Source organism: Rattus norvegicus, chromosome 11, assembly GCF_036323735.1.
Source record: "Rattus norvegicus strain BN/NHsdMcwi chromosome 11, GRCr8, whole genome shotgun sequence".
In the NCBI taxonomy this organism is placed as follows: domain Eukaryota; kingdom Metazoa; phylum Chordata; class Mammalia; order Rodentia; family Muridae; genus Rattus; species Rattus norvegicus.
Window position 1 is genome coordinate 75,238,152 of NC_086029.1, and position 25,671 is coordinate 75,263,822.

General features: G+C 43.8%; 1 protein-coding gene across 6 annotated transcripts in view; it reads right to left on the reverse strand.

Moving 5' to 3' along the window:
• Positions 1-554: 554 nt before the first annotated feature.
• The window catches only part of Igsf11 (immunoglobulin superfamily, member 11), a 151,043-nt gene continuing 125,926 nt past the window's right edge, over positions 555-25,671 (reverse strand). For 4 of the 6 annotated variants that reach the window (XM_063270528.1, XM_039088359.2, NM_001013120.1 and 1 more), the window contains exons 2-7: positions 18,969-19,132; positions 17,280-17,487; positions 15,022-15,177; positions 5,320-5,442; positions 4,481-4,631; positions 555-3,130 (exon numbers count right to left, since the gene is read on the reverse strand). In XM_063270528.1, coding sequence (XP_063126598.1) covers positions 2,698-3,130; positions 4,481-4,631; positions 5,320-5,442; positions 15,022-15,177; positions 17,280-17,487; positions 18,969-19,007 — 1,110 coding nt within the window. In that variant the 5' untranslated portion in view covers positions 19,008-19,132 and the 3' untranslated portion in view covers positions 555-2,697. Of the gene's footprint in view, positions 3,131-4,480; positions 4,632-5,319; positions 5,472-5,576; positions 14,710-15,021; positions 15,178-17,279; positions 17,488-18,968; positions 19,133-25,671 lie in introns of those variants that run through there. The other 2 variants (XM_063270530.1, XM_063270529.1) reach the window with 2 other exon arrangements.

A 25,671-nucleotide genomic window follows, 5' to 3' on the forward strand; every position in this document is an offset into this window, starting at 1 on the left:
AGAAGTCTCTGGGTAAGAAATTAAGTTAAAGGAACTTGTCTCTATAATTTCTTACATATGCATGCAAATGTACCATTAGCTCAACGTGAAAATATAGAAATGAAGTTTCATATTTATTTCAGAAGTGTGTTCTAGTATGTACTGGAAGTTGCTATCCCATCATGCCCCTAGCTTGATTTGGCAATTTTAGCAGAGATCCTCAGTCATTTATTTATTGTGCAACACTCACAGTTCTCCCTGTGGGAGGTGAATGGGGGCTCAGTAGTAAGAAAACCTGGATCTTATTTTCAGGAACTTTCCAGTTAATGACCTAGAAATAGATAGATGTTCAAAAGGGCTCATTACATACAAAGTCCTATGAGTGATGGCTGGAATCCACTTAAAAGTCTAATACAGAAACTTGAAGTCATTTTGAAGATAATATATGCCCGTCAAGATGAGTGTGTGGGTGTGTGTGTATAAAGAACTTTACAGAAAAGACCAATGCATATAACACCAAAGAAACATTACATTAAAAGTCATGTGTCTATTACTACTATGACAATGACAGCACATTTATATGAATAAACTTTTATTGAATTTTAGGTAATTAGAAAGAATAAAGAAATGCAAGATAAATGCTTTCTAAACAGCATCTAATAGTTTCATCTTTTTCGTGACATGGTATTTTCATTTTTCTTTAAAAAGTATAGACATTCATTTCTTTAAATTTTTACAAAGTCAAGAACCATCAAATGGGGGTGGGGAGCTAACACTACAGCAAATTCATCTTCTTATCAATATTGAAATGGTCACAACAGTGACGTCCCAAATGTCCCTCTTGGAAAAATAAGTGCAGCCAGTGATGGTTTCCATTCACTCAAATAACTGAAGACAGTAGGTCACTCCCTGTGAAGTCTGTGCCCACTGGACACCGGAAGAAGGCAGGAAGTATGGACAAAGCGATATAAGAAAGGAAGGGGGGATAAGATGTCCTCTGAAAGTTGTGGGCTCAGTAGTACAAACAATTTAAAAACAAATTTTAGAAGAAATCATCATGAGTTGCCCTAAAGCAAAGTGGATAAGGCAAGATAGTCACCAAAACAAGTGCAGACAGACAGATAGAGCACGACATAGAGCAGAGTCTGTAAATGAATCTGGTGAATTGCAAGGCCAGCCAAGCCAAGTAATTAGCCAAAAGGGGGAGGCGGAGTCTTTTTACATTGGTTATGCAATGCGTTAGGGGAAAATCGCGCACCCAAATTTCCAGATACTGAGCAGGCCCCAGGAGCACGTGGGAGGATCCCCCGTTTGTCTAACCCGCATTATTCTTTTGGGAAAAAAAATTCTTTTGAAAGAAACAAAACCAAAACAACTCCTGCCCTTTTTGTAATAACCTACTAAACTCTACTTGTCGAACAAGAGGCAATTATCTTCCTCAGTACAAAAGGCATCAGGCACTGTCCTCATTAATAGTGGCCTCTGTGACAGCAAGGTTGCGTTCACAATCTCGATTCTTTGGGGCCCTGCTGGCAACACAAAGGCCCCTCCCACCTGGCTCCAACTGGTTACAGCACAGCCCACTCAGTCCCCTAAGACTCGTGGGGTGGGCCCTCTGCTGAGTCACTGAATGCAATCACTGGACAAGGCGGTAGTTCTTGCTTTCCTAGTCCACTGTCTCTCAAGTATTTAAAAAAAATTAGTTTTCTTTTAAAAAAATATTTTTTTTCCCCAGGAAATCAAGAACAGAAATTGCCGTGGACCTGTAAGAGATCCCAGAGTGTAACAGACAAGATTCTGTCAATATAGCAAAGTTCCCAATACAAACTTCATGGTTCAGGAGGAGGTAAATAAATAAGTGCGTGTTCGTGAGTGTGTGTGCGTGAGTGCGCGTGTGTTCATGCGTGTGTTCGTGCGTGTGTGCACCCGTGTATGTGCATGTGTGTGCGTGTGTGCGCGCGCGTGTGTGTATGTGTGTGCGCGCGCGTGTGTGTATGTGTGTGCGCGCGTGTATGTGTGTGCGTGTGTGTGCGTGTGTATGTGTGCGTGTGTGCGTGCGTGTGTATGTGTATACGTGTGCGCGCGCGTGTGTGCGTGTGTGTGTGCGCGCGCGCGCGTGTGCGTGCGTGTGCGTGTGCGTGTGTATGTTGCAGGTGTTCTGAACCATTTTGCCTCTATGATAAAGTCAGCCCAGATGGAATGCCGGGTCGCTGGTACCATCAAAGGAAATGAGAGAGGCAGACCATACCACGAGCTTGCTCCTATTTTCTTTCCCCTGAGGGCATATATTTTTTAAAAATAATTTCGTTATGTAAATTCCACCTGGCACTTTAAGGGTCCGGAAAATGATCGAGTTAGGCAAGAACTGAAGAGCGGGTCCAGCCGGACCTGGGTTTGGGTGGTAAGCGCTCCTCTGCTTCTAGCACTCTCCTTGGCTCGGCTCGGCTTTTGAGATGCAGCATGCTTTGTTTTTAAACTGAATCTCAGGACAACTGTGGTGGGAAACAGTCTTCTTGAGTCTTCACGATGGAATAACCCCAGGCCACTTCACACACTGCAGCGGCAGGGAACAGCAGCGCGGCCTTCTTCTTTGTGCTTTATACTAAGGGAATCAATCGTAACAAAAGTGTACGCTTTCCAGCGCTCGCCCATCCCACTCTCCCCCTTGCCTGAAGGAAGTCCGTTTGTTCTCTTCTGAACACAGCGTCCCCAGTCACCCTATACCAGGGACCCCGCCCGACTCTGGGCGGGCACCATGACAGGCACTGCACCGATTCGCTCCAGGGTCATTTGGCTTACAGTGTAGGAATGTGTGTGTTGAGACCAAGGCTTCCTGCTGACTGAACCATTGTTCCTGGGCATGACCTGGGGCGATGACCCTCTGTTGGCTGTAACTACCAGAGTCTTATGTGGACCCAAAACCAGATGGTTTCCATTTGCATAGATGGACGGGATAACAGCATTGCCAGAGAAAGACTGGCGTAAGTCACTGAAGTGGTTGAACGACTCTGTGTTTTTATGGGGTTTGGGATTGTTGTTCCAGTATCGACTGTTGTAGGTATTAGAAGAGGTCAATGTGTTATTTTCTGAGGAGGATATCTCTGTGTGGAATGCTTTGGCAGAAGAGCATTTAGGTGGAAGATCATCCTCTCTGAAATGAGACAAAGTTATTTATAAGTTATATACTACATATACATACATACACATACACACATATATTTAAAGATATCTTTTAACTTAAAGAACACAATTCACAAATCTACTGAACTAGTTGTCATAAAACACCTGGGAAAGCAAGTTAAGCATGTGGAGAAGTTGAAAAAGTCACTCATGGTGTTCTAGATTCTGATACTCATCTTCTTCCCCCTCCCCTTCTGCTCTCCCTCCCCCACTTGTGTGTGTGTGTGTGTGTGTGTGTGTGTGTGTGTGTGTGTGTGTGTACTGTTCATGTGTCTAGACTCAAGTAGGGCTTGAAGAGCCATTGTGGTATGTTGATGAGGGGCTAGAGGGGCTAATGGATAAAACAGAGAGAACAGGAAGCTGAGAGGAAGACCAGAGCAAGCAAGGGGGCCAAATCCTGAGAGGCTGAGTATGTCACGCTGAGAAGACTCATGCCATTAAAGCATTTCAACAAGGATATGATGTGGCCAAGTCTAAGACAGTCTGAACCCTCGAATCCCATGAGCTATTTTTTCTTTAAAAACCACCTTGACTTTTTTTTTCCTTAACACATTAGTATTCTTTTATAAACTGCCTGCTACAGTTTTTATGTCTTGAAATGTCTATTAAAGGATTAAGATTAAGGGTTGGAAATTGATCTCCATTGAAGGGTATTTTGAGGGTGAAATGTGATCAGTGCTATGGCACTGAGAGGCAGGAGCCCTGACTGGTGTTTAGGACTAGATAAGGTTATCAGAGTAGGGCACCACTACTGAGTCCCGGCTGCTTTGTCTCTCACTATGTGATGCTACGTGCTGTCCTGAGACTCTGTCAGGACACAGACACCTAGACTGAGCTCCGCTAGAAGCATCAACCAAAAGTATTTTCCCATAAAGTAGGATGCCTAGTGTATATATTATAGTGTTGAAAATGGCTAATGTACCCCTTCCTACCAAGTCACAGTGTGTTGCATATGTAGGTAGATAAACTAGGATGTCTGTGTGGTAATTCCCTTTGCTCCTGCACATTACCATCTATTACAATGGCCAACGGAAAACGTGTTTTATGGACTAACTGTCCGGGTGTGACAGGAACTATCTACCCTGCAGATGTGGAGGGGCAGGGGAGCTCTTCCTCCTACTTAGATTCATGAAGAATCTTTGCAAACCAAACCAAGTCTGACCACGGGGGGGGGGGGGGCAGTGACATACGTAACAAGCGAATGGTGTTGGGACACTTTTATTACCTCGACAGGAAGAGTTAAGACTGGCAAAGAAACCTTCACTCTAAGATGAACGGAAGCACACCCTGACTCTGTGGGATTGGGAATTGATAGGCTAACCTGATTTCATTAGGAATTTCCTCCTCCTCCTCCTCTTTATTTTTGCTTCTCCAGTAAAAGAATGCCCCTGAAGTTAGTGCAAGGCAGATGACGATGAGGACAGCACCAGTGCCAACAGCTCCGGCTATCACTCCAACGCTCCGGGGCTGGGCTGGAAAACATTGAAGGTAGAGCTAAATAAAAGACGGGTGAACGGCACATGGTCTTTTTAAACCAACTAAAGTGTCTCGCCCTTGATTAGCCTCTGACATCCCCAGCATTCAGCAAGTGTTGAATGGGCAAACTGTCAACCCCTCCCCCAACCCCCAAGGTCCCCGAAGAGCAGCAGCTGGAGCTTGGCAGGAGGCAGTGCCAACTCAACTTGTCTTGGCGTCCCAAGAGAGCCTCGGATGGGTCTCAGATTCTTTGTGGCCCCACCCCAGTCACATGACTCCCTTCTATACGCAGAACCAAAATAACCTAGAACCCCCACCAAACAGGAAGCGCTCTACATTGCTTGTTTATAATGAAACAGCCAAAAGACACAAGGTTTTAGTGGGGGGGGGGACCCAAGAGTATTAAGGGGGCTCCACCATGAGTGCAGATTTATGTCATGTGCATGTTTATGTCGAGTCCATAGCACATGACACAAAGATTCCTTTGGTTCTGATTACAGTGAGAAGTCACTTTGTCACAATGAAGAAGGTTTAAGTAGTAAGATTTTTATAAAATGTTTTTAACAACAATTAAAAGGATGTGTTTCCTCTTCACACCTTCTCAAAATAATTATGTAGCACCCTACATTCTATGACGTAACGAAAAAGCTTAGACGCCAGCACCTTCTAATTCTGTGTACTTACGCGAGATAACCTGGAGATCCAGGAGACAGGTGCTGGTCCCGATGGCGTTGGAAGCCACACACTGGTAAAGACCGGAAGAGAGGGCACTAATATTCCGGATGGTGACTGTCCCCTGGACCTGGTCTGTCACAAAGACAACAATCAAGTGACAGCTTGATGGAATGAAGAAGGGAGACAGAGAAATCAGCACAGAGATCACATGCCATGATACACACACAGGAGAGCTGCCAATTTCCTTCTTTTGTCCTTTCTGTGTAGGAAGGAAAACTGTTGGCTCACAAATGTTAAAGAAAATCGTGATGGCATATTAAAGACACAGAAATATCAAGATTGTCCTAAATAAGGATGTATGGAGCATCCTTGAGCCATGCAGGAATAGTCCTACTTTAGCCCCTGCAGCCTCTAGGGGCAGCTCAGGGAAGCTTGGTCTAGATATAAAGCAACAGTGGGTTCAGCCTGGAAAAAGCTGGAGTAGCTGGTGAAGGTTGCTCTCCACATAAGGAGGTTTAGTTGTGGTTTATTTTCAAAGCTGCCGCATCGGCATATTCATGAATAGCCTAACTGGTAAAGCCTAGGCAACTTAACAGTACCAACACGGTTTAGTTTATTCCGACAAAGTTGAAATGACTTCTGAGAACAAAAATATGCCAAGCACTGGGTAAATTTTTATATGTAGCTCTTTCTTTTCAAATGACCCTTGGAGATATTTTTATTATTAGCCCACTGAACAAATAAAGACATTGAGGTTTTCGATAGCTGGCTGATGAGAGAACACAGCTGGTTGCTGAAACTGCAAATGTCTGAATAGAATCTAATATCGGTGCTCTGGGCCTCACTGCCTCCCTTTAGCTGGAAAGAACCCACATCTGTCACCAAAACCATCCGCAACAGCGCAAACTCAGAAGGCAGTGGGAAAGCCACCTAACGGCACACGTGAAAAGTCCCAGAAACAACGTCCCTGAGCCCATCCTGGGAAGTGCTGCCACCCTGGCGTGATTTTTGTTTGGGACTAAGATTTAGTTCTGCTGGTGGCTTCCATATTTAACTACATCAAGGCCAGAAGCAGGGAGCCCCGCTCTATCAGTTCCTTCATTTACTACATAAATATTTATGCAGACCTGGTCTCTGTCCTGGGTAATCCAGAGAGCAGTGCCAGGATGATCAGGACAGACATTAACGAAGCAAGAAGGTTGGGAGTCTCTGTAAGTGGGTTAAATGCCAGCCAGGGCCACAGACCTCGGTTTGAATTGCTAACAGTGCACAAGGGATGGGCATCTAACGAGTACCGGGAAATCGAACAGAATCGAGGAGAGCAGGAAACAAGAGCCGCAGGTTCCCATGCATCAGTGCTGTCAGCGTTGTCTAAGCCTTCAAACGCAATACAATGATCGGGATGCGTTCATGGATTGACAAACATGCACTTGGGGTAATATCAATATCACAGGCCAGACAGAGGAGAGAGGCTTGGTGTTTACTCTTTTCTATGGGTGTACTTAAAAGGTTAAAATCCCTATTACATAGTTATCTTACATAACTATGACAAGGTAGTAACTCTGGATTGGATGTAACAAAATCAATATATTTAATGGCTACTTGATTTTCATGCATGATTTCCTTTTCCATATGTGTGTGTATTGAGTATATTTTTTGTGTCTATGTGCATATGTGTGTGAGAGAGAGCTTAAAGTAGGCCTGATTTAATCTTCATAATATGTTTAGGTTCTGTGTCCCCTGTTTTCCAAAACTAAGAACTCTCAGCGTAGCCTTGACATCACATGTACACAAGTTACAAGTCTAGCCAATCAGATCTGTCTGCGTGCAAAGATCACAATCGTCACAGGTGCACCTGCTTTCCAGTAAGACACCTAAAGCTACCTCACTACCCAGGGGCAGCGTTTACAAACCCCAATACGACCAAGGGGCCATTTCCAACGTAATCGCATTAGGGTCTCTGTTTTAGAAACTCGGGTTGGGGCTTACTCACCTCCAACCCACAGGACAGTTTGGTGAATCAGCCCCAAACCCTCATTAGGACAAGGGTTTTACAGGAAATGGGAGCGAGTGAGGAGGAAGTCCGGCCTGGCAAGCATCTAATAGAATGACTGCTGTGAGCCAATAGGTAGGTGCTCTCAAGTGAGACCATGAACAATCACAAATGGTCTGAAAGTACATCTGAAACAATCAGACTTATCTTTGATTGACTGTTGCTAGGGAGTAGCTAGGGAGTAACTCTGAGGTATGGGCCAAGGACAAGCCATGGGGTCCTTCCTGGACTTGGGTACAGCTTGGGTTCCGCTGTAAGTCAAGTTCTCAGGTGTTTGTTTGTTTGTTTGTTTGTTTCCCTTTTAAGATGTTAGGTTTGGCTTCTCGGCTTCTGTGCACAGCCCAAACCATGCAAAGTGGCAGCACTATTGGTATAAGAAACCAGCCATCTGCAGAACCCCTCCTTCAACACATCCCAAAGTTTCCGGGCAACAAAAAGCCCAACCTCCCGGGAAAACAACCCTACAATTCCCCACACTGCTACTGCTTTTCTTCCATTTTCCCCTCAAGGTCCAAAATTCTCAAAACTCAGTCAGTTCACATCAAACCAGTAATTTTGTTGACATTTCCAGAGACGACTGGGAGAATTTTAAACAGCTGCTCTAGGCAGCACTTGGCATGTACAAAGCCGGCAACTGGAAGGACGGTTGCTTTAAAGAGTTACTTTTAAAAGGTGAGCTCACTGCATCTCCAGATGCACCCACCATAAGCATTGGCTGTTAAAAAAAAAAAAAAGCCATGATTCAGTGAGGCAGTAGCCTATTATAGCCTACTCGGCAGGTGACAGATGAGACAGGCTTGTTGATAAGGAGGATTAAGAAGAAATGAATCAGGCGAAGCTGATCTAGGAGCAACCACTCAGCAAACGTCACACGGTAGCAAAATAAAACCAAACCAAACAAACAGACAGAACCCAACACATCCCATCCCAAAACCAGCTAGGACAGGAACGATTTATTGAAATGAAAGATGAAGGGAGCGGTCCCTTCAGTCTTCCTTCTTCCAAAGAGGGGTGTGGAGTTTAGGGAACAGGCCCTTCGTAATCAGAGAAACAAATACATCTGATTATTCCCTGCAGGTGCTCAGTGCCAAAGCCTGCATTTGGCTGTGTCGGGGTCGCATCAGCCGAGGGCATAGGTTTGGGAGTCAGATGGCTTGGCTTGAAGTTTGCTCAGCTTCCTACTAGCTGTGTGGACCTGAGGGTGCTCTCCGCTTAAGGGTGTGCGCTTCAGCTCCTCATCTGTAACTGAGCCAGGAACTAGAAACGCTCTTGAACCAGTGAGGACAGGAGGAGACACTGCGTGCTAAGGTGACCACAGTACTGACTGGTGATACAGCTACGCAGGAGATTCTTAGCGATAGATACAGATAGATATATAGATATAGATATAGGTAGATCTATAGATATAGAGAGATATATAGATATAGATAGATATATAGATATATAGATATATAGATATATAGATATATAGATATAGATATAGATATAGGTGTTAATCCTAGGAAACTTGGTTAAGAACTGTAGAAAAACCTCTAGTATCTTAAATTCTGAGTCCATGTCAATATTTTGGATTTTACAAGAGCAAAAAGAATGCCAAATATCATAAATATTTTCATAACATACATCTTAAAGAATGGATGTCCGCGATAACTGAATAACTTCTTATATAAAAGTATGAGAAGTTCTGTTTAACAAGATAATGTTTGTAGTTTTAAGGTTGTTACACCATTGTGTAGTAAAATCACACTCAGATATGATCTCACCTTGAAACAGATACCTGATGATAAACTTAAAGCCAGAGGGAAATTAGCACAGATAAACGCCAAACATAAATCTATTTAATAATTTCAAAATGTCTTGCATTGGATTAAAAGTCTGCCAGGTATATTGAGAGCTTGTGGCATGTGGTCAGGATGCCTATGAATGTTGCTCAACACAAAAACATATAATCACTTTCCTTAAAATGTTATAACTTTGTTCCTATATGAACTTTGGCAACATCATGTTAAAAGTCAAAAGGCAGAACAACACAAAGATGTAATTTTAAGAAAACCTCTTATGATTTAACAGAAATTACAAAAGTGTCTCCTAAAATATACTGGGCCAAAAATAAAGTCACAATTTCAAAGCAGCTTAAGACATCGAGTAATAGAAGATTAAAAGCTACAACGTAATCCCAAAAAGAATTCTGTGGAATAAATTTTTATGATATGGAAAATGGCCATCTTATATTCTTTCACTGAAAGGACCACATTATGAGATAACATTGGCATAAAACCAAAAGGACAAACACATTAGCATACAGGTAACAGGCTGGTGACAGTTAGGCACTGTGCACAGTGCTAACAGTGTCTACCTTGTGGTGGGTGTTATAAGTATGTTACATTGCTGTTTTCTGTTACCAGGAAAGACCACACTATTTACTTCCTTGATCTACATTCTGACTATTACAGAATGTTATCTGCTACATTTCTGTAATATTTAGGCTTTATGACTGTGGATAACGAAGCTTATAATGGTACCCTAAACTGAAAGTGTCAAACCCAGAAGCAGAGAACTGAATGGTGGTTGCCAAGGAGCTGAGGGAAATGGGAAGATGTTGATTAAAGGGAACAAACTTCACTTATGCTAAGTGGATGCACTCTATATATCCTGGAGATTTGAGACACAATATGGTGAACTGACAACAGCACTATCATATACTCAAGACTCGCTAAGGGTAGATCTTACGTTTTCTTACTAGCTTGCCCACCCCAGCACACAAAACAGTCACAGCTCTGTGAGGTGATGATACCCATCATCTTGATTGTGGTCACCACCTCACAAAGTCCACACTCCCCAAAGGTGGTGTAGACTATAAGCACATGAGAGTTCTATTTGTAAATCATGACTTGATGAAGTTGACAGGCATCAAGATGTATAATTCCCAAGACAGCATTACGACTAACAAGTATCCCACTTAAATAGTCAATCTGTGAATTATACTTCTCGTTCTCCGGTGTTCAAGAACTGCTTCATTTCTAGAGGATAGTTCTGTGGTTTTCAAGAATTGCTCCATTCATGGTACTGATATATTAATGGGTTCATGGGGGAGGGTGGACAATGGTTTTATTTTTGTTTTGTCTTCTTTGCTGTGGTCACTTTTAATGTCCTAATATCAAGTAATCTCATAAAACGAATTGGCAGCTTCTTCTGAGTTTTGCCCTTTGAACACAGTGTGAGGGAATCCTCAGAAAGATGGGGGTTTGCTGTAAGTCTGCAGTATTTCCCTAGGAAAGTGTGGTCTTGGGTGTATGTTTGGGTTGGTGTAGTGATTTTTACTGATCTAGTTTATTTCATGATACAAGTTTACTTCAGTTTCCAGTATGTGTCATATTTTTTAATGTCTGTTTCGTTCAGCTGTGTATAACGTGACATCAATTTGGTCACAGTATTCTCTATATTGAAGCCAAGTAAAGGTTGAGGGAGCTCCTGAGTTACAAGTGGCTTTAGCATCCTGAATCCAGACTGATATGTGACTGTAGCGTCTTTATGTGTAAAATTATACAGCCCAAGTTACTGGAGTACGGTTGGAGAATGATGAAAACAATGGCGTCTGTGAAATGTTTAGAAGAGCATCTGCCATGTATAAGGACTTCTTAGTTATTACTCTTTTATGTTACTGTTATAATCCTATGAATTTTAAAGGTCTATGTCCCGTTACATTCCTACTACTGTCTGCCGTGGTAAACCCTCTTTTTTATTTCATTTATCCTCTTGTTTACTGTGGGAAAGTTACAATCCATTCATTCATCAAATAGCTTTTGGCCATCAAGAGCTGTCCTAGGTGCTGGAGACACATCAGCAGACAGCCCAGACCCCACTCTCCAACGGAGGTCTTAGCCGCTGATTCGCCATAGTACATCAGCCAATGTACCGTGTGCTACAGTGTGTTCTATGTGAAAACAATAGGGCAGGGCAAAATGGACTAGCTGGAGAGGGCAAGCTTCGACTGTGAATAGGGTGATGCTTTGTGTGAGCGTCACTGAGGGGAGGACAGACTAACACAGATTAAAGACGCAGGAATGGACCACATGAATGGAGAGGTTTCCAGGCAGAAGGCCAGACATGCAAAGCCCTGCAGCAAGAGCCTGTCTGCTATGAACCTCCGGGGTCAGTGTGCTTGGAGAGTGAGCAAGGAGAGAATACTTGGGGCTCACGGGTCTGCAGAATACTGTCCCAGAGGCACCAGGATGGCTATGCATGGCACATACGGCATCTGTTAATCATTCTGCTCAGTTCCTACGGCTTTGGCACCAGTGTGACTGTTTCACAGTGTCTGACGATGAAGACGTGTTTAGGAACCACGGAGGAGGCCTTCTGTTTTTCTGCTTATGCTGCTTCCTTGCCCACGTACGCTCACAGACTTCCCAGGATGCACTCATTCTCACCTTACTGTGCTCCTTGGTTATTGGTTATTTTGACCCTTTCTTTGGTTAGTTCCTGTCATTATGTTTCTAATCTACGGCTTGCTGGATTTCAGCTCTCCGTGCCCTGTTTTTGGTACATCTCCAGTTTGTAGTGCATTTGTAGATTTAGTTTGATCTTTAACTATAACCTAAGAGCCTCTGTCCTCTGATTATCTGAATTAATTTGATTAGTTATTAGGATGTGCATGTTTAATTCTACTTGATTTTGTCCTAGTTGCCAAGTGTTCTCTTTACTGACCCAGCCCCATCTGTATCGTCTACAATGATGTAATGGCAGTGTGTCTAGTTGCTCTAGACAGGATGTTGTGTATTCCAGGCTGGCCTAGAGCTTGTTATATAGTCCAGATGAACTTGACCTTCTGGCCTTCTGCCTTTACCCACTGAGTTCTGGGACTGTGGGCCTGTGCCATTATACCTGGCTTTATGTAGTGCTGGGGGATGGGACCCAGGTAAGCGCTCTGTGCTACATGCCAAGCCCCCAAGTGTCCTTCATAGTCTTTCTTCTCCTCTACAAGTTTTAGTTTTGTTTCTCAGTGCTCTTAAAAATTCTTAAGGCCACTCAGGTGAGGTGTAAGTGGCTCAATCCTGAAATGACATCACTTAGAAGACTTAAGTTAGTGAGTCTCTTCCCCTCGCTGCAAAATAAAAACAAAAACCGAAAAACTTAAGTGAGTTGTGGGGCAGAACTAGGGAGTGGGTGGTAGGAAGAGTCTGTTATTCACCAACATTTTTTTTTTTTTGGTTCTTTTTTTCGGAGCTGGGGACCGAACCCAGGGCCTTGCGCTTCCTAGGTAAGCGCTCTACCACTGAGCTAAATCCCCAGCCCCATTCACCAACATTTTGCTTACAACTTGGGCACCAATCAGTGTTGCCACTGTTGTAGCCTTTCTTCAAGTGCAGTAGCCATCATTAGCCAATTCTGCCACAAGACCATGCTCTCCCAGTGTCTTCTTGTCCTTACAGCAGGGAGTCAGAGATTATCATTCCATTCTATGGATTATGTGTTTACATTCAATCATCACAGATTTGCTGGAGGGAGCTCTTTCAAGCCTTACATAGGAGATGCTACTAATCCCAAAATATTGCTCTTTTATTGGCCAAACTTGTAAGATGCCTTCCCCTTGTACCAAATATTATTTCCTCAGAAAATGCATCAAGGAGTTTAAATTTTAGTGTCTCCATCCATGTTCATGTAGTTCATTCCTGCGTCTTTAATCTGTGTTAGTCTGTCCTCCCCTCAGTGACGCTCACACAAAGCATCACCCTATTCACAGTCGAAGCTGACCCTCCCCCAGCTAGTCCATTTTGCCCTGCCCTATTGTTTTCACACAGAACACACTGTAGCACTGTACATTGGCTGAGGTACTATGGAGAGTCCTCAGCAGCTAGGATTTTATAATATAACCAGCAATGCAAATCGTCTAGAAAAAAGTTATTTAAGTTGTTTTGGGGATGGTGTGCTAGGATTTGCTTTGGTAATATAAATATCAAAAGGTGAACCTGAAGAAAAAAAAAACATAGCACATTAAATTAGAACAAATGAGGCTATGTGAAATGATTCTGGATAATTTATCTAAAGACTGAATTACAAAAGACCATCGTTTTCAACATTGGCTTTTAAGTTCACCTTTACCCCTGAAATATCAAAGAATCCTCAAATTACAAATATAGAATTATCAAAAACAGGGAAGTAGAGGAAACCCTGCTGTATGTCTCTCGCATGCTGTATGTCTCTCGCATGCTGTATGTCTCTCGCATGCTGTATGTCTCTCTCATGCTGTATGTCTCTCTCATGCTGTATGTCTCTCGCATGCTGTATGTCTCTCTCATGCTGTATGTCTCTCGCATGCTGTATGTCTCTCGCATGCTGTGTGTCTCTCGCATGCTGTGTGTCTCTCGCATGCTGTGTGTCTCTCGCATGCTGTATGTCTCTCTCACGGATGTTCACCTGTAACTTCCCTCTTTATCCAGCGCTCCCAGTGATATAGCCACAGAACTGCAATGACATTCCGAGGTTCTAGGAGACACTGTACACCGTTTCATCTTACGGGTCTGGAGGTTGACACAGGTCTGGAGAGGTAAACCACTGCAGACACAGTTGCTGGCAAAGCTGGACTTCAAATAGTTTTTCAGCATTTCAACACGAGCTATTTTAAGCATGCCGCTTGCAATGGTGAGATTAACAAGTCAGTCCCCAGGAGAGCTATTTGTCCCACAGTGCAGCTGAAGCATTTAGCAAGGGACAGCCAGCCAGCCAGCGGGGGGCCATGGTACTGCAGCAGTCAGTTTCAAAAGTGACCTACACACTACTAAGCGGAAAGCAAGGTTTCAAAGATGATAAACTGGGGGCTCTGGCAACAGGACAGTCTGTCGGTATTCTTCTGCGCTGGATGTGTTTACTTGTGGGCTTTTTACAGGCTTGGTTCTTAACTAAATCTAATGTCACCTAGCAGCCCAGGGCTCTCCTTTCCTGTGGCAGGCACAGAACACCAGCATTAAAACTGAAGCACAGTAAGGCCATCTGGGGCCTTTCCATTAAGGGCCAGCTCTCAATAAAGAGTTGTCCATCTACCCCAAGAATGAGCAGAGGGAAATAATCTGCATTAATAGGACACAGCGCTGACAGATGCTCATTTGTATTTTCTTGAAACACAAGAATGCATTTACACAGGTCTATAACTTCAGCTCACCTTTATTTTGTAACATCTGAGTTTTTAAAGGATACTTTCTTTACCATGAAATCCAAATGAATGGACTTACATATCCGGAACCACCCACGGCATCCATGGTTCCTCATCTTTACCTATCTTCTGTGATCTTAGGTCACAGCTCCCTTTCCAGTTCTTATTCATCTTCTTCCACTAAGTGGACTTGAGGCTAAAACAGAATTAATCCCCTTATGTCTATGCAGATCTCTCTTACACTAAAATGGGCAGAAAGTGGGTTTGCAGAGGTGTCAAGGACTGGCATTAACTCAAAAAAGTTCCCAGCATGCTATTTTAAAGCTCCACTTAGGAAATAAAACGTTCATGCTAGTAGATACATTTCTTTAAAGTAATATATGGAAGAGAAAGAAAATGTCATATTTACCTTAAAGTTGAAAGCACTCTATTCTCCACAGTTACAAACCACTCAAGTTCATTACTTCACCAAGTACTAATCAAATAGGTTCCACAGCACTGTACGTACCCTGAGTGGCTGTTGGAGGTAGCTTGAGTGTATTATCTAACTTCTCCCAAAGGTAAGTGGGCCGAGGGATGCCTTCCTCCGAACTACACAGAAGGATGACGTCACTGCCGATGTCCTGAGATCCTTGGATTTGGCAGTTTGGAGCAGAAGGGGGGACTGTCATGGGAAGAATGGGTAACACAAGTTCACTTTTACTGCAAGCCAATGGGACAGGAATGCTCATCATGGGGAACAGCAGGCAAGGACTGTAGATCACCTGGGAGACTGCCTCATGTCCAGCACAACACCCATGGGATGGGGATGGACAAGGGTCCTGCAAGTGCCATAGACAGGGAGCAAATCTACAAAAGGAGCAGTGGCTTTTGGCTGCATTTTAAGTTATCTTAGAGCCTTGGTTCGAAAGCTCCCTCTTAAGAAGGATTCTTAAGAGCCTCAGGTTAACACACCACCTTAAAAGACATTGCTAAAAAGACACAGTCAACCCCATTTCATGAGCAGAAATCCACCTCTAACAAACCCCACTTTAGTGAGGTGTTCTAATATTTAACAAAGAGCAGCTGGGCCCACTTTATGGAGAATTCAACTTTACAGGAGGCTCAAGTTAGAGAATGCTAACAATAAGGTAGGGGATGTTTTAAAGTTCTAAACATTTTATATTTCATTAAAGACTGACAAGGACATATGCAACAGAATAGGAAAATCACCAAAGCAACACCAGAGTGGAGAAGCACATGGGGAGTGAATGAATAAACAGAACCCGGGGGAGGGAGCTCCACACTGCCGATGCAGACGTCACGGGAGTTTAAGTACTGACGATGTTCTCAGTCCTAAAGCCTTCTCAATAAATGAGTTCACTTCTAAAGAAACACAGGAATCCAGCAGTGCAAACTGAGTTAGGAATATACAGAGCAACCAGGTAGTGAGCGAGTGGGAGAGGAGAGTTGAGTAACCAGAGGGTACAGGGGTCTGGGAAGGGAGCTCACTGGCAGAAAGCTGGCCCAGGGAGGGTTGGAAGCATCTGAGTAAGGATCTGTTTGTTGTGATGGGGTAAGTCAGCCTCCTGGACTGGCTCCATAGTGACAATATCACTATGCTACCGGGAAATAAAACCTAAAATAATTATTGAGGTAACTATAAGATAAAAAGGTTTGTCCCCCCACCCCCACCCCCCACACACACTTTTTAAAGCTTGGGTAATGTGGGGGGCCAGTTGCTCAACTATCAGATATAAACACCAGATATAAACTCCATAATGCACTCAGAGTACGTAGAACCCTATACAGCTTTAAAGCAAAGAATTCTATTTTTAGAAGTTAAGTCTCTAATGTGGTCCTCAGCTTTCTGAGTTGTCTGAAGTCTGGGAGACCAACAGGGCACCAAGGATTAAAGCATAGTCTTCCCTAAGGAGGAAAACCATGAGAAACTCCCAGCATTGATATCCTCAAATAACTCAATGGGAAAACAGAGGGCGAGGTGGGGGCTAGACGGACTGAGGCGGTGGATGCTGGGACCTGAGTAGGAGAGGAAGGGCCTTCTCTGAGTACTTCCTCTTTTGACTAGATGCACCGAATCCACCACTTCTAACACGAGCATCCATTTGGCAGCCACTTCTGCAAGGAATCCACCTGAGAGACCTGAGACGCCGAACAGCTGCAGTAGACGTAATTTAGTGCTGCGGACTCTACCCACATCATGTGATAGGAAGGGTTTAATCTAAACTTTGCTCGTCTGTTGTCTTAAAGGACAAGGTCCCAAATAGATTGGATCTGATTTGAAGATGATCACCTGTTTCCCTGTAGAAACAAGGATGTCCTTAAGAGTAGACAGGAGTAAAGTTAAAATTATGTCAGAGACACAGGTGCAGGCTGAGAACTATGGTCACCCCACTCCCTGTCACAAATGTCCTCAGTAATAACATTATCTTCACACACGCTGATAGCTCTACTTTTTGCTCACAACAAACCACTCACATCTGAGTTTTACCACAACAGAAGCTTCTGTCCTATAGTCCCTAAAAATGATCTTTGTGCCACCCTTAATCCACTCTCAGGAAACAGCATCAAATAATAAATTTAAGAGTGTCTGGAGATGTAATCATGGCAAGAGTATGTAGGGAGCATGGAGAAGTTGAGGAGCACTGGGCATGAGATAGCGAGCAGGGAAGGAACTAAGACCCAGGGAGGGAGCACAGAAGGAAGTGAGCACGCTTTAGAGTAGATCTGTGGAGCACAAGGTGGTGGGACTTGCCTGCCACTCACCTAACACCGTGAGGCCAGTGACCCCAATGTTTCTGCCCCCTCTGTCTGGAAGGTTATTCACCAAGCACTGGTAGGTGCCCGTATCTGACAGCTGTGTGTTATTGATGAAGATGGAGACATTGGTAGCAGGCATGGTGCCTGTAAATCCTACCCTCCCATGGAACCGGAGGGCACCATCAAACATCTGTCCGCCCTGATAGAGAATGACCTGAGAAAGGAAACAATGTATCGGTAAACCATGGTAGTCCCTCCTTGGCACATAACCTACTGAACAGAACCAAATATACCCATAATAAAGGATGGAAGTTTAGATTTCTCAGGATTGTTGGCAGTTTCTTGTGACTGCCCATCTGTGAGCATTCTAGAATTATAAATTCCCACACACAAAGTTAAATAACTTTTTTTTCCTTCCTTACTCTATCAGAAAATATATTTAATGCTACCAGACTATTAACACATAAATATTTCTACTGGTGAAAATGTTAATTGTGGGATGAAATTCAAAAGGCATTGCTCTTCTCATACTGACTGGGCCACAGAATGACAGATCACTCACCGGCTGAATAGCACCACCATTAAAAGGGGGAGGGCTTCGCAGGCCCACTGCTGCTGCGTTTGCCAAATGCTCTTTATCAGACTTAACTGTTCTTGGGAGAGGACTGGGCATATAATATAGCAGAAAGCCCTCCCTGTGGGCTAAAAATGAGGATCTTCCTGTGCATGGCTGGGAAATCTTGGTTCTTTTTAAAAACATTTTTAACCTCCATCACTAAAGCTTAAAATGGTGCTATTTAACAGACAATCTCAAAAGTTTAGTCTGCTGCGAAAGTGGTTTGGCGACACGCACTGTATCCATGTATGCCATTTTCAAATAGTAGATTAAAAAGTAATAAATTTTAAAGATGTTTGTATTGAATTTTGTACCAGAAAATATATTCGACTAAATATGGTAAATATTAAAATAGAATCGGAAGAACTTCAAAAAAACTGAATGTCATCTTTCTAAACAAAACTGTGATGCTTACTACAATTCGTTAATTTTACAGTAGGCATCGAAATTATTGATTTATTTTGTATAACTGATGCAGATTTCTGGGGGCAGCTTCCGTTTTCACATGTGTCCTTCTGGGTGGTGCACGCTCATTTGTATGAGAGTCTGAGTTGGCTGGTTAAGCCCACTGTGGTGATTTGAATATATTTAGCCCATGGGAAGTAACAGTATTAGGAGGTGTGGCCTTGTTAGAGGAAGTGAGTCACTGCGGGGTGGGCTTTGAGGTGCTATGCTCAAGCTTCACCCAGTGTGGAAGATGCCCTCCTCCTGGCTGCCTGAGGTTTCTTACTATCATCACTCTCTTTAGAGAGAACACTCTAAGCCACCTAAGTTAATGCCAATCTCTTCCTGAAAGAACAGACCTCACTTTTTCTTAGTACTTGCCTCTCAGAGGTGCTTTCTTTTTAACACTTGAAGGCCCTATGCTAAGAGAAGAATCTCTTTAGCATCTGCTAGTGAGGGAGATGATGAAGACATCCTTGTAAGAGGAGGACGGCCTTATCAGAATATTTAGTAATAACGCAGTGGGGGAGGGCACACGGACCCTGTCACCTTACACTAAAAACTTAAACACATCCCCATGATGTTTATCTCCCAATCTCTTCTGCAGGGATCCATGGTTTTAGAAGCAGAAGTACCTGTTCGGGCTGGTTTGCATTGGAGAGGGGAATGACCATCCAAATGACATTGAGGTTCAGGAGAGCAGCACTGGTGGAGAAGGCGCAGGGCAGGACTGCTGTCTGACCCCGAGCCACCTGGACACTGCCTGGGCTCTCGGACACTTCCAGAGATGCTGCCACACCTGTAGAGGAAGGAACAATTTGGTCCCATGCTTGTTCTGTCCTAGCAGCTCTGTGAGCATCACAGTATCACATTACAGTGGACCTGCATCTCTGAACACACAACAGGAGAATCTTACGGGAGAAAACTCACTAGTTATTGAGACCAAGGAAGAACAGTGGCTGGTCCTTTCACATCTTGGAAAGTAAATTTAAAATGTTAGGGACCATATATTCTCTTTTATTAGGCAATAACCCTGGTATTTGGCCAAATTCAATATTCTATGTCAGAGTTTGATCAGAGGTTGATAAATCCTGACAGAAGACATGATATGAACTGAATTTTTAAAGCAACATTAGAGTAGCATAGCACAAAACTTAGTGCTTATCTAGGAATCTAGCAACATTATGTACACATCTTTATGCTTAAAATCACATATAAAACATGAATGAAAGAAATAATGAGATCAAATAAATGGGAAGATAAAACGGTGTTCATGAACTGGTAGATTTAATGTTAATAAAAGGTCAATTAATTCTCCCCAAATAGATAAAATTCAGAACATGTACAATCAAAATACCACTAGGCTTTATAAGTAGATGAAAAGGAATTAATTTTAGCACACATGAAAAGAAAAGAATCACAAAGAATAAAAAAACATAATTTTAAAATATCATTAATGACTGGAGAGATGGCTTAGCAGTTAAAAGCACTGGCTGCTCTTGCAGAAGACCCAGAACAGATTCCTAGCTCCCACACGGTGTCTCATAACCTCTGTTAACTCCAGTTCCGAGAGGTTCAACACTTTCTTCTGGTCTCTGCAGGCACTACACACACATACCGCAAATACATACATGCTCAAAACTACATATAAAACATCAATGAAAGAGTAATCAAATAAATGGGAAGACAGACAGTGCTCATACATATGGGCAACACTCTCATCTGTATAAAATAAAACAATCGTTTCAAATGATGTTCGTCCTATCTTATTTCAAATGTTCCACAGAGTTCTAACAATTAAGGCAATTTAGAGTTAGTATGAGAAGTGATTTATAAACAAAAGCACAGGACTGGGGGTACCTGGCAGTCATGGCCAGATACTTCTCAACAAGGCACAAACAAAAGGAAAGAACAACAGGTTTTCTTCCCCCCACCAAATGGTGCCAGGATAATATGGCAATGATATATAAATCAAAGGGACCAAGACTGAATTTGACCCCTTATCTCTATAAATAAGCAGAGAAGAAAATGTAAAGTTACTTTGGTCTCTAAGTAGAGAACTCCTAGAAATATCACTAATGCTCCGAATCATAAAGGAGAACAAAACAGTAAGGATAGCTCATTAAATTTAAAATCTTAGGGTTGGAGAGAGGACTCAGTGGTCAAAAGCACACATACTGTTCCTTTGGAAAGACTTGGATTGGGTTCTCAGTACCCATATGTGTAGAAATTAGTCGCCATGGCCTCTAACTCCAGTGCCAGGAATCCATCACCCCCTTCTGTTTTATTCTGGCACTTGTGTTCAATAGATACACATACACACACACACACACACACACACACACACACACAGTTTATAATAATTAAATCTAAAAATATTAAAAAAATCTTTTTGCTACTAACAATTCAAGAAAATATAAAGTTCAAAATATAGCATGGGAAAAATATAAGTCATATGTTTTATAAAGTATTTGTATAAACATATAAAAAGCTTTGAGAATTCCATTTAAAATATAATTGAATTTTAAATGGATATACATTATCTGTGGTGGTTTCCAGAAGAATAACCCCAGAGGTTCATGTATTTGAATTCTTAGTCACCAGGAGTGGTATTATTTGGGAAGGATCAGGAGGTGTGGCCTTGTTTGAGTAGGCGTGGTCTTGCTGGAGGAAGCATTGGGGGTGGGCTTGAGGTTGCAAAAGCCCCTGCCAGGCCCAGTCTCCCCTGTTCCCCACTCCTCTCTGCTTGCAAATAAGCTGCTATTTTAGCACCAAGCATGCCACCATACTCCAGGCCATGATGATAATAGACTGGCTGCCTGAAACCGTAAGCCAGCCCCAAATAAATGCTTTCTGTCATTGGAGTTCAACAGTCCTGGTGTCTCTCAACAGCTCTAGAACACTGGCTATGACAACATCTAAACCACACCCCCAGTGTACATCCACTGCAATGGCTACCATCAAAACCATACCAAGTGCTCAGTAGGACTTAAGGGAAAAGGAGGCTCAGGTTTTGCTAGTAAGAATATAAAAATGGAACAGGCACCTTGGAAAGCAGTTATACATTAAAGTTATAATTATACAAAATAGTCATACATTATAGTTATGACTATTATATGTCTAATATAAACTTATGATAACTTAATGCCATATCTTAGAACTCTAACCCAAGAAAACGGAAATATCTATTATGTGAACATGTCTATAAATACTGAGAGCAATATTTTTCATGTTATGTCACCAAACATAAATAAAAGAGGTATCCAAAATCCAGTGAGTATATAAAGGAGGACTGGTCCCGTGTACAGTAGAATGCAGAGACAGAAGCACCAAACTGTCAATACAGAAAATGAAAACCAAGATACTGCACAGCATAGCATTCCGTACGTACAGAAAATGCAGAAATGGAAGGCTGTGTGGGCCTGAAGGGGACCAGCAAGGGACAGCGTAGCCCAGATCAAGAGGCTTTCTTCGAATTCATAGATTGTTGTCATGGTTGTAGAACTCTCTACACATTTAGTAGAAATCAATACACGTTGCACTTTTGTAGATGGGAAAGTATGCTTCAATGATGCTGTAAAACTTAAATCACAAAAGCTGGGACTCATCAGAACTGATGAGTCAAAACAAGAAGTCAAAACAAAGGTTCTTTTTTCTACCAAGAAAGCCAGCCCCACCCCTTTGCATGTTGGAACAGTGCGAAAACAAAGGCAGATTAAACAGGTCACAGAGACCCGCAAGACACTCTTCTAAATCATGAAGAGTAATTAAAGTTCATGGTAGCATTCTGGTTTATTTGGCAATGATGTGATCTTCATCTCCCTCCTCCTGAAAAAGCAACACCTTGAGACCTTGGTATTATTCCAATAGGTGTTTTAAAGCACGGGTAACACCTTCTCTCCACAGACCTGCATGCTCTCCACACAGTCTGCTTATGTCCTCAGGGGTTATACTTTCATAAAGTTAGTGACCTGTGACTGAATGGAAAGCACCGGGCAGGAGCATGGGAAGTCCTTAGGTGGACGATCACAGGGGAAGCTCTTAGAATCCCAGCAGACAGACAAGAGAAAATGGGTTTGGGACAAGCTGAAGGTGGTGAATAGTCAGGTACCTCACAGGACAGACAGGCTGTGAGAAGCACGCACATTAGAATGGCCTGACAACATAAATGTCATCACAGACTGACAGGGTCAAGGGCTGAGTGTGGGCAGAGTGGTGCACAGCTCTCTCCAGGCAGGAGGAGTGCAAGTCTGAGGCCAGCTTGAACTGCAGTGATCCTCTGCCTGGACAGAAAGGGAGGGGGAGGGGTCAGGAGGGGCAGAGAGAAGAGCTGGGCGTGATAACAAAGTCCTGTAATCCCTGAGTTCCTAAAGCAGGAGGACTGTGGAATCAGGACAACCTGGGCAAGACCCTTCCTAACAAAACAAAAAAGCAGTAGCCATAGAAGCTCCACGGTGCAGGGGAGAAAGCACACACCCCTGCTGCCTGTGTGCAAGGCAGTGTTCATCATCCATCCTCAAATATGCTAACTTCACTCAACTCACTTAATCTTAACACAAAACTGAAAAAAAAAAATCAGTGAAAGTTAGAAAGGAAGGGAATTGCCCAAATAGGGAGTGCAGAAGGGCTGGGATGGGGCAGGGAGCAGGGGGCAGGGGGCAGGGATAGGGCAGGGCTGGGGCAGGGGCCAGGGCTGGGACAGGGCTGGGGCAGGGATGGGGCAGGGATGGGGCATGGGGCAGGGATGGGGCAGGGGGCAGGGGGTAAAGATGAGGCAGGGATGGGGCAGGGATGGGGCAGGGATGGGCGGGATGGGGCAGGGGGCAGGCAGCAGGCAGGGATGGGGCAGGGATGGGGCAAGGGGCAGGGGGTCATGGGGTAGGGCTGTGGCAGGGGAGAGCAGAGCTAGGGCAGGATGGGGGAGGAGGAGCCTGCTAGCCAGAGAAGGCCTCTGTAGCACTTCCTGTATTTATGTTTCCACAAGATCTGATTCTCATATCACATTTTGGCAGAGTTGCAGAAGCAGCAGTCAGGACGGTGAGCTTCCAGAGTTTGCCAAGGGGCAGGTGAAGCTGCTCCGGTCTGACTGGAAATCTGGCTCTTGTCAGCACCAAACAAGTCACATAATCCCTGAGAAGTGGTGCTTCATCTACACAAAAGGCTCGTGCTACCACCCCCTCACCACAGGGTAGGATGATGGGTGCCAGGGAGGTGCTGCTACTGCCATGAGCCTCCTTGCTGGCTGAGCCATGCAGCCTACTGACCACCCAAGCCTACAGTCTACGCGTACCATGTACTGTGTACCGTGTACTGTGTACTATATAGATGCACTCTTTTCATTCTATAAAGACTCAAGAGAGGACTCCCCCCTCTGAGGCCCTTCCCATCCCCTTTATGGGAGCTGTCTATTTCCCCCACAGAAAGAGAAATAGAAGCCCATAAAAACCGATTAAAGGACACAGAACCTTAAAGTCAGCATATGTACACTCTGGATTCGAACCAGGCACTTTCTCTATGGAAAACACTCACTACAGTGTCTCAGATGTTTATTATCGCTGCATTAAGCAACCACAGAGTTTACAGCTATAATGGACTTGTATGTAAAACCGTTAGATGGAAACCTCAGTCTCCTCACTGTAAACCTACAACTCACCTCGGCCTGCCTCACCTGCCCCTCGGTTAGAAAAGTTTATCTAGGGCCTTCCCCACCACCTACCAAATGAACTCTAAATCCTGTCCCTTTGGTCCCTGCGGTAACCAGGCTGCAGACTGCAGTCCCTCAGAGCTTCAAGGCCCCTTAGGCAGTGCAACTCCCTTGCAGCATTGAAACACTCTCCAGTTATACTATTTCAAAACAGTCCCTCCCCTTCCCTGCAAGGCATTCCCCCACCCCACAGGATCTGCTGCCTCAGATTCTACATGTGACTCTAGTTGAAGAGCTGTCTATTCAGGCTCTCTACTGACTACTCTCTCCCTGAGTCTTTGATCCGCTCCAGCCCTGCCACTTCTAAAAGTAACTCCTCCAGCTTCCCCGAGACCTTGGGGCTGCACAGCCTTTGTGATCTCTCTTGCACCCTCAAGGTCGTCTACCAGAGGTGAGCAGGCTTGCTGCTAAAATCTACTTCCCCTCAGCTTCAGGGAGAAAACTGAAGCTTCTACCCCATCCCTTTCTGGAGTATTTTCTGGTCTTGGTTTTGCTCCCTGCCACAGAGCTTCAAGTGTTTGTAATCCTCCAAGGACTTCCTGATCACCACACCTACCCTGCAGAGTCTTATCTTCAGGCTTGAATTGGATTCTCTTTTATACTGGGTGGCTTCCAAAGGTCTCTCTCGACTGCAAATCTTACTACGTTTATCAGGTAGACACATTGCTTAGTATACCTATGGCATCTCCAGTCAGTGTCCCTGGCCAAAGTCACCTCTCCCATGCCAGATCCTTTCTTTATAAAAGTTTTCTTTTATTCCTTTTTAGGTTGCTATACCGAGTATTGTGTTTTTCCTTTGTGGCATTTCCATTCAGGTGTCATACTTTGTTCTCATCCCCACTCCACCCCCAATTTCCCTCCCCTCTGTACCTTGATCCACTCTGGCTGGCTCCTGCTTTTCCCCGTAGACTTTTTCCTCTCTGCTCCATGCTTTTGTGGCACGCGCACGTGTGTGTTCCCTTACTTTCTTCTTCTGCTCCCACAATTACCTTTGAGGTGGAACTGCATGCTGTGCACACTCAAGCAAACACATATGCATGTACACGTGCACACCCATGGTACACCACATGGATCATTTTAAGTTTAAGTAGGAGATAGTGTGCAGTGTTTATCTGAGTCTACCTTTATTTCATTTTAACATCCTGGTTTCTGATTCTATCCATTTCCCTGTCAATGTCATGGTTTCATTCTTCTTTGTGGCTGAAAAAAATTCCAATGTGTATGTTTGGTTTCAAACCTCGGGACAAGGAACTGAAGTGCACTTTTATAAACCAAAGTAGACCTGGCCTCCAGGGTCTCCTACCCTCCCTCAGACCCTACCAGGTACATCCTGCCCCCAGCCCTGAACTTTCTAGCCCAGGGATTGGGCTCCCTTTCCCCTATATAATCCAGACATTTGGGTCTCCTGTCTGTCTCTCTGTCTCTCTTTCACTCTCTTGCGCTCTTTCTCGCTCTCTCATTCTCTTGCTCTCTGCTCTTTCTCTTCCCCCTCCCTCTTTCTCCTTTCCCATGGCTACTCCCCTGGCCTCAGTCCTTGGGGACAGTAAATTCACCCAAGAGCAGCTTCCCCATAAACCTGTGTTTAATATAATCTAATCTGGGTTGAATTGGCTCATTTCCCCGGTGGAGAAATA